Below are 8,805 nucleotides of genomic sequence, written 5' to 3'. Positions count from 1 at the left end.
TGCTATGAGCGTTGTGGCTGTTGTATATGCAACTCTAAAATGCTCACCGTAAAGATAGATAAAAGTTTGCTATTTTCATAGACTCGACACATTTTAGCTGAAGCATTGTTCGCATATCGCGCACGGTTTAACTTCATTATTCACCCGCTTTTTTATCGTTCACGTGTGTGTCGTATTCTCTCGCTTGCTCGTTCATTCGATGTCTTGCCGTAGCATTGTTGGCTTGGCAGTTTGGTGTGGCGTACACGCGCTCACAGCGTTGTCTGTTTGCATTGCACTTTCACTTATCCATATAATCATGTGTGTGTGCGTGTTATATCGGTGTGTCGGTCGGTTGCTTAAGAAGTCGATGGCGCATTTGGTAGCATAAAAAATTGATTCAATGTATTGTATGGTCACTAGATGAGCGATCATTGTGTTTATGTATTTTCATTATATTTAGCAAACTGTGTCACTTTCGATTTTCGATCGAAATCGGAAACAATCAAAATATGGAAAGATTGATGCAATAAAGCATTGATTGCTGCAATGTGGTGCTTTCAATCGATGCCATGTATTACGTATGAGCTTTCAACATTCGAAAATTTTGAGTTTTGGTTCAATTACTTTTAAGTGTGCTAGCGGTCACATTCTTAGCTAACTTTACCATCGAAATTTCTCGACGACCATCAGATATACTGTCTTCTTCTTCTTTGACATATTTTATATCGGTTGAGTACACCTCGTTGATCGTTGTTGTAGGCAACACGAGCAAACGCACGTAGCAAAACGCGTGTGCTGTGTTAGTGATGGAAGTATCATTGTGCTAGTGAACATTATGTGGTTTTTTCATTAATGGATTGGATGGCGGGAATTATACAAACAAAAAAAAAGTTTGCGAAACACCAAATGCGCGCTTACACTGATGCAGAAAGATCACCGCGTATATATATATATTATGAATAAACGAAAACGAAGAATCAAAACAAACAAATCAACAGAAAATACCAAGCCTATTTTTTTCTACGTTAACTTTATGTTCAACGAAACTGTCGAGTTTGTATGAACGCGCATGGGTCTATCTACTTCTTGTGGTGCTGGCTGGCTTTTTTGTGTGCTTTTTTTTCTACACAGTTTACGTTCGGTAATAGGCAAGTGAATTTTCCACTTATCTGCATGTGTGAGTGTGTATTGGAATTCATTTTCGTGGCTCTTTTTTCGATGACTACGACAACGACGGCTTGCCTTGAGTTTGGAGTTTTTTACTTGTCCATTCGATCAATTCGTAACATATGATTATTCGTCGTCAACGATTTTGGATGCAAAACTGAGTGTGTCGCGAGTGCAGTGGATTGATTTTTTTTTATTCGTTATTATTTTCTCGTTCACATTTTTGTTTAATTTTTCGTGTTCATTATCTGGTAACCACCTGCGGTAAATTGCATTTTTTGTGTCATTATATTTTTCGCTCCGTTTTTTGAAATGATAAAATTGTGATGAAAAACAACAATATTCAAATAAAAAAAAATCAATTAAAATCATTGATAAAATTGTTTGTGTTGAAAAAGTGGATTTTTTTGTTTTATTTAACGCAGTCGCTGAAGTGAAATGCTTTTTTTTTGTATCGTTCACCACAAAAACCAAAACTCATTGAACCCTTTACCTTTATAATGCAAATGATGATTATTTTTCGCTCACAAACGATTAAAATTTTGCAAACGCCATAATTAACTTTATCCATTCTCTTTATCAAAGCATACGCATTCATGCATTTTACTCTCAAATTTGAGCACTTTTTTTTATTTATTCAATGAATCATGTTTATAAATCAACATCTCGACCGCTGCGTTACAATATTTTGTTTAATTAAAATTTTGGTTTAACTTTAATTTTTAATTTAAATAAAATGATTGATCAATAATAATTTCGGATTTTTGTTTTCTGTTTTGAATCTTTTAGTGACACGTTATTTGTTTTCATAAACCGATACAATATAATAATTCGAAAATAAAAATGCGATTTCAAGTGATATTCCCGTCTCTTGCGGTGCTCTCGGCATTGTTATTAACCATAATGGATTTTAGCGGTAGAGCGATACGAGCACAAGAACAGACACCACTATTTGAATTACCTGTTCAATTGGTCGGATTTCCTGTGATCATTTTAGCGGTGCGTTTTTCGAATTTCGTGAAAAAACTGGCATATTCCGTTAATCCAAGTAAGTTTTTTGCAAATAAAAAAAATATTTATACCACTTTCCATTTTAGTAACGGTACTAGAGTATATAATGAGAAGCATTATCATCACAAAAGACAGATTTACTCTCATTTCAATTTCGAGCTCTCTTCATCCATTACATAAAAAAGTGCATGGAACTAAAACAAAAGCAGCCATCTCACACAAGTGAAATGCGAAGAAGAAAAACGAAAACGAATGCAAAATCCGATTATGTGTCTGTCACAAGTGGCGAAAACGAAAAGTTTCCGAAAAAAAGCCAAACCGGTTTTTTGTTGAAGCAACTCAATGCAATCAATCTATGTTTGATAAGTGTATTAACATCTATTGCACAAAAGTGAAGTGTTTCTCAATCATCGTTCGGTAACAACGATTGACCTCGAAAGAGAGAATAAATAAGCAGGAAATTTATTCAAGCGGCGTGTTTGTGTGTATTCAAATCTTTTGCGGTTACCTTATTAAACATCAAATTTTAAATAAAGCCATAATTAAATTGATGAAAACGAAATTGTGAAACTTAAATGATTATCAAAAAAAATATGTAAATTTTTTTTCGCCGAAACTACTTCACGACTTGATTCCGACCACGTCACACAAATTGGTAACGGTGCTTCGGATGACAACGTCATTAGAAATTCATTTTTATGGTTCTAGTCTAAGCGGTTTTTTCTCTCGAGAAATCAGACATCATTCAAGAAACTAATTGCTCTATTCCTATGATTGTTATGTAATCTTTTCAATCTGACATTTTATTAATTGACGTTATGAAATCATATTATGTGACTATGAATATCATGCAAAATGTCCACCTCATAACCTTGCTTCAATTTTTTTGGTAGACCTACCTGCATATTGTAAAAACACTTTATTAAAAAAAATGTGACTATGAAAATGGTCATAATTGGCTCGTTTGCAAATAAACTTTGTTTGGATTTTCAACTCACCAAAGGTCGTTTTGTCAAGGGAGGTGTGTAGCTTCAAATCACGCTGTTGGAATTTCTGAATTGTTGGCGCATAAAAGTGTTGAATAACTCAAATTGTTTGCCATCAATCAGTCCGAGTAATTTCCACAAAATGTGGTAAAACACGTTGATTGTTCATTTTTAAAATATTTGTTTTCATTGAGAACGTGAGAATGGCCTCAAAGTGACCACTCTTCTGACTGTTACAAAGAAAAACATCACACACACAAAAGTTGAGCGCGTGTTCAATCATGTTTTCCGAGAATGTGTTCTTTTGCAATCGCATACAAAAAAAAGTGCCGTTGAATTGATTGAAATGTTAAAATAGCGGCTAAAAAGTCACGTCACATATACTACATGTATAACCGGTAAAATGTTTCAAAATGTCAGTAACACCTTGTTTCGACGTGCAAGAAATTACCAATCAAGCAATCTTGAATAGACGAAGACAGTAAAATTGCGAATAATTTTTGTTTTCATTCGCGTGCAAATAAAATTTTCTATTGCTTCGACCTTGAATCTTTCCGTTTTGTTATATTAATTTATTGTTTCCTCTTCACTTTCTTCGTGCATATTTTCTGCACTACTAAGCTACTTTGTACGGTGTGTAAATTGTGTGTGAAACCCGTTTTTTTCTTCACCGATTTTCTTTTATACTTGCAGAAACCTATCAATCACGAGTGCGACGTGCATCGTTGGATTATTCGTTGAGTGATGAATCGATGCCGCCAATGGTTGATATTGATTATGCACAAAAGAAAATTTTGGATGAATATGGACCAAAAGCATGTATAATTGAAGAACCATGCAAAGACCATTCTCTACGACAGGGACGAGCTGGCGCCCAGCCCGATTGGTTAGATATTTTGAGGTAAATATTTATGTGTTATCAAACAATTGGTTAATTATTTATTAAATCAAGTGATCTAATTTTTTTTGCATAAATCACATTATCAAAACAAATGATTATGCGGCGGTATTATCTAATTCACAACGCGAAAAAATAATAACGATGATTTTTACACTCTATTAACTTAAATATAACAAAAACATGTTTTTGTAACGTGCATGCATAGTTTTTTTTATGTGTAAAAATCTGCTAATTTCAATACAAGCTAATTAAAAATCATCGTTTGCTTTGTTTAACACACATTATTAGTGATGAGTGCAGCTGAGCACGTCAATTGATATGTTTATTGGCCCCATTAAGTGTAATGTGGTTTCGCAAAAAATAAAATAAAATTCCATGCGTGAATATTTTTGTCATGTTATTTAATCGGTTTTTTTTCTCTATTTATTCCCAGAAATTACAAGATCCAACGAGGTGGCATGAAGCAATGGTACCTGTTGTCAGTATTTATAGGTGATGTGATTCGTGATCCCACATTATGCAAGAGATTAGCCAAACGTATTCCATGCAATAGGGATATTACAAAAGCCCATGTCAAATACTAGAATAAATGCATAATTTATTTATAGTTCTTGTTTTCGTCAAATTTTCTACTTTTGTAAATTGTTTCTTTTTTTTATGTAATTTTAAATAAATTATGATTGTATCTGTATATAAGTGAGAAATCGTCAAAACCGGTGCTCATTACTTGTAAATGTGTTTCAATTTCTTCACTAGAAAATCATAACGGAAGTCGTGTATTGCATAATTGTAGATTGATTGAAATGTGAATGTGAAAAACGTCTAAAAAAAGGAACCAAAATTAAAATTGACAAAGTGATTTCGTTGTTTCTGTTGTTGGTGTTCGAATGCTCAATAGAGAATATTAGTCATGAAAATAGAAGATTGAATTCGGTAACATTAGCGGGACAATTGACCATATGGTATGGTTATTCAAACCAAGTGCCGAAACAAAGGGTACCTACCCCATAATTGAGAAATAATTACCACAACAGCCGGTAAATGCAACAACAACAACGAGAAAAGTAAATAAAACAAAACGAATTCAATTGAAATAGTAGTTTTGGCAGTCAAGTGACAAATGGTTCAAGAAAGTTTCATCGAATGATATCAAAAATACATTTATCGTCAATATGGACATTAAAATCAATAAATAGTTTGCCGGTAGTAATGTTTATGTAACCAAATATCTATGATATGCATAAAATGCATATACCATTTGAACGTCATGTAATTCAATAACTTTACTCTACTAGAAACTAGAAGACAAATTAACACATTTCCATTGTTTAGCTCTTTTCTTCAACATTTTGTAATTAAATAACAATGATTATTTGCGTTGTCATTGTCATGACTGAATTTCACCCCAAAAAAATGTGAAGCACGTAACGATCGAAACGACAGTGCACGGTGAAAACGAATATGTTGAAATCACATTTAAATCAGCGTTGCAGTTTAACGCAACTCGTTTACGATTTTCACAGTCTACAAACTATAAATATGAAAAAAAGAAAACAAATAAAATCTGTTACGGTAGAAAAGTAAGCAAGCATAACTAACGGATAGACCACTAAAGAAATAATAATTATTTATCAATTAGCAGGTTATGCAAACATCACCCGAAGTCGTCCCCTCAACAACACATTTGAATATTTAAAGCGGTTCTTCTGATGATTTCTTGCGACGATTTCCTCAATAGAAAAAAAAGTCATTTAATAGAGAGAGAAAAAAATATCATTTAATATTCAAATATTTTCCCATATTTGAACAGTCATTTATTGTGAAAGTAGAACTGTTACCGCTTCATCCAATTTGATTTTGCTCTTCTTCCGTGAGTTTGGAATTTTAGTTAAACCAAAACTCAATTTAAAACAAAGAAATATGAATGGGGTAGAATAAAAACTACTTCTCGAAAAATTGCTATTTTAAAACGAAACCTAAAAAAAATTTCAATAAAAAGTGAATCAATTTTTTTTTGTCCAATTGAAGTGAATCAAGAAAATTTTGTTCAATAAAAGTGAACCAAAAAAAAAATTTCACTCGGTTTTTTCAGTGTAAAATACACTAAAATGAATTTTTTTTTTGGGTTCACTTTTATTGAACAATTTTTTTTTGGTTCACTTCAATTGGACGAAAAAAAATTGATTCACTTTTCATTGAAAGTTTTTTTTAGGTTTCGTGTTTAAACATTTTTCGAGAAGTAGTTTTTATTCTACCCCATTCATATGTTCATCGACAGTAAAAAAAAAAATCATTGAGATTTTTATCTCTTGTCTGAAAGTATGCGCTACTTGTGTGTTTGAAAACTCAATCTCATGCTTCAGTCACACCGGCTTAAATGCAAAAATGCCAATGTTCAACGGATTGTTGAACAATTCAACGCCATAATTTCCGTTTTGTAGTCGTAAATGAGTGAGAATGCAAAAATAAATCGAACAAAAATTCGAATTCGTAATCGGCGAGCGAACAAACCAACTTACACAAAAACTAAATGAGTTTCGATAACTGCCAACGGATTGCATGTGAAGCCAAAACTTATGACAATTGAAGAAGTTCAGTAGTTGTAAATGTTTTTTTATACGATCCATTCACAAAGATTGCATTTCATTCTCTTGCAAAAAGTTTTTGCAGTCGCATTTAGCTAACTGAATGGCCAGTGCTTTATGTGTCTTGTTCGCATTTAAGACTAACACACTGAACCAAAATCGATGAAAACATACACAACTGGATGATTATGTAAGAACAACATTGGCAATCATATACAGTAGCTAAAAGCTAGCAAAAGAAGCATACCGAACAAAGAGGGGCGATACCGTTGTTGTCGTCTTTAACTACGTTAGTATGTATGGACTAGAGAGTAGTATCGACACAACACAGAATAAAACGTGAAACATTATTTAATTGTAAGTTCACGTAACCGATTCCAGTTTTCGCTTTCAACTGGTTCCGATTTACGAGCTACTATAGAGTCCATTCCATGGACCGAATAAATCAAAGGTAATAATGTGCACTCAGAGAGCAATTGTGGCAGCAGGTAGTAATGACCAATTTTTTATTACTATTTTTACAATGGAATTTTTGGATTGAATAGCAACGGAAGTAGACAATTTTCAATGGATTTGAGAGCAAAGGTATTTCTGAAAGAAAAACGGTGAGTATTTTTTTTTGCTCAAAAATACGATTTTTTCATCTTCCAAGACAACAGACAATATAACAAAGAGGCGTAAAAACTTATTTTTCCATCGTAATTAACGATAATAGGTTACAAAGTTGTCAAGCGCCGCGCTTTTGTTAAATTCTATAATTGAAAAACTTCAAGTCATCATCCAAGACTTACTTGAAATCATTGATTCGTCTAGTTTTTTTTTCTCTTTTTCTCGGAAATGTGATGAACTTTGACATTACAACTTATAATTAAAGACGAATCTGTATGGAATATGAAATGGTTTTTAGCTAAATGAGTGAGTATGTATTGCAAATTTGTTTCTCTTCGAAAAATTCGAAGATGCAGAACGAATAAATCGACAATATACAAAATTCAATTTGTTCATTTTTGTGGTAATTTATTGTCTGCATTCACTTTGAACCGGTAATTTCGTTGAATTTCAGAATACACATCTTAATGAAAATCTGTTTCTATACAATTTCTTGGTTTTATTAAACGAGTCGAACGAGTCGTATTGGGGGAACATAGACAATGTTCTACATGTGAAATTTTATTATTTCCCTTGGAATTTTTCTGTCTCGTGATAATAACGATAAATAAATAGAAGTCACCCCCTCTATATGCATGCATGAAATAGGAATTTATACAATTGCTAATATGTTTAGTGTAACTATCGAAAGATATTGACGGGAAAAATGATGACGAGATGATCTATATTACGGTAGAGAGCGGAACATCATAAAACATGTGCATTGTGTCATAAACCATCAAAATACCATTGTCATCTATTCGTCTCTCATCATACGGACCATTTCAAATTTGCCATAAACCATTTCACATTGATGCCAGTTCCCATTCTAATATCTCTCATCTTGTCATTTTAATTTTTGCGCATAAAGAGTAGACATGCAAGAAAATCAGTTATGTGCGATAGCAAAACATGCATTTGAATGTTTGAATGCTTGAAATCATATCACTAATGCATATTTCATTTAATGCACATCATACCATACACTATAAACAGCTTCAGGCGTACTAAACAGTCGTAACAATATGCACAGAATAGTTTGAGGTGTTTGTCATTTTTGTTAACTGTCTTTTTGGGATTGTAATCATAATAATCTTATATGCTCATTATAAATGAGGCGATATTCTTCCGACTCAGTGATGAAATGAAAAATACGCATATAATATATTATAACCCGAATATTTCTAGTGAAATTAAATTTATCGAATGCTGGCTTGTGTTTTCAAATGGTTATGGCTGCCATCGTCCATACTTTATTGACATCAATCTCATTTTATTGTATCATATTAGTGCCAAATGTATATCAAAGCTGGAAAACAGTAGAGCCATGTGTAATTTATTCCTCAGAGAACAATGAGATAACAATAAATTAGAATGTGAAATAGTATACATAATAACAGAAAACTATGACCCATGGTGAGTAATTTATGGTTCGAGAGAAATCGAAAAGAAGTGTATCATGCTTATATACTCCAAAGACAGAACAGTAGTCAAAATACATGCTAAAAAGAAATAGTCATAATCG

At 32.7% G+C, this 8,805-nt stretch overlaps 1 protein-coding gene across 2 annotated transcripts; it reads left to right on the top strand.

Annotated features, from left to right (window-relative positions):
* Positions 1-1,253: 1,253 nt before the first annotated feature.
* On the top strand, positions 1,254-4,775 carry LOC116340941. 2 transcript variants are annotated; one of them, XM_031767706.1, is made up of 4 exons: positions 1,254-1,400; positions 1,939-2,197; positions 3,840-4,047; positions 4,481-4,775. In XM_031767706.1, the coding sequence occupies exons 2-4, from the start codon at positions 1,993-1,995 to the stop codon at positions 4,629-4,631; spliced, it is 564 nt and encodes a 187-aa protein (XP_031623566.1). In that variant the 5' UTR covers positions 1,254-1,400; positions 1,939-1,992; the 3' UTR covers positions 4,632-4,775. The 2 variants fall into 2 exon arrangements, with proteins under 2 accessions (XP_031623566.1, XP_031623565.1); XM_031767705.1 differs by having other exon boundaries at positions 1,255-1,413.
* Positions 4,776-8,805: the final 4,030 nt, after the last annotated feature.

This window comes from Contarinia nasturtii, unplaced genomic scaffold, assembly GCF_009176525.2.
Source record: "Contarinia nasturtii isolate CC-2019 unplaced genomic scaffold, AAFC_CNas_1.1 Cnas_scaffold_695, whole genome shotgun sequence".
Taxonomy (NCBI): domain Eukaryota; kingdom Metazoa; phylum Arthropoda; class Insecta; order Diptera; family Cecidomyiidae; genus Contarinia; species Contarinia nasturtii.
This window is presented reverse-complemented; position numbering and strand designations above follow the sequence as displayed.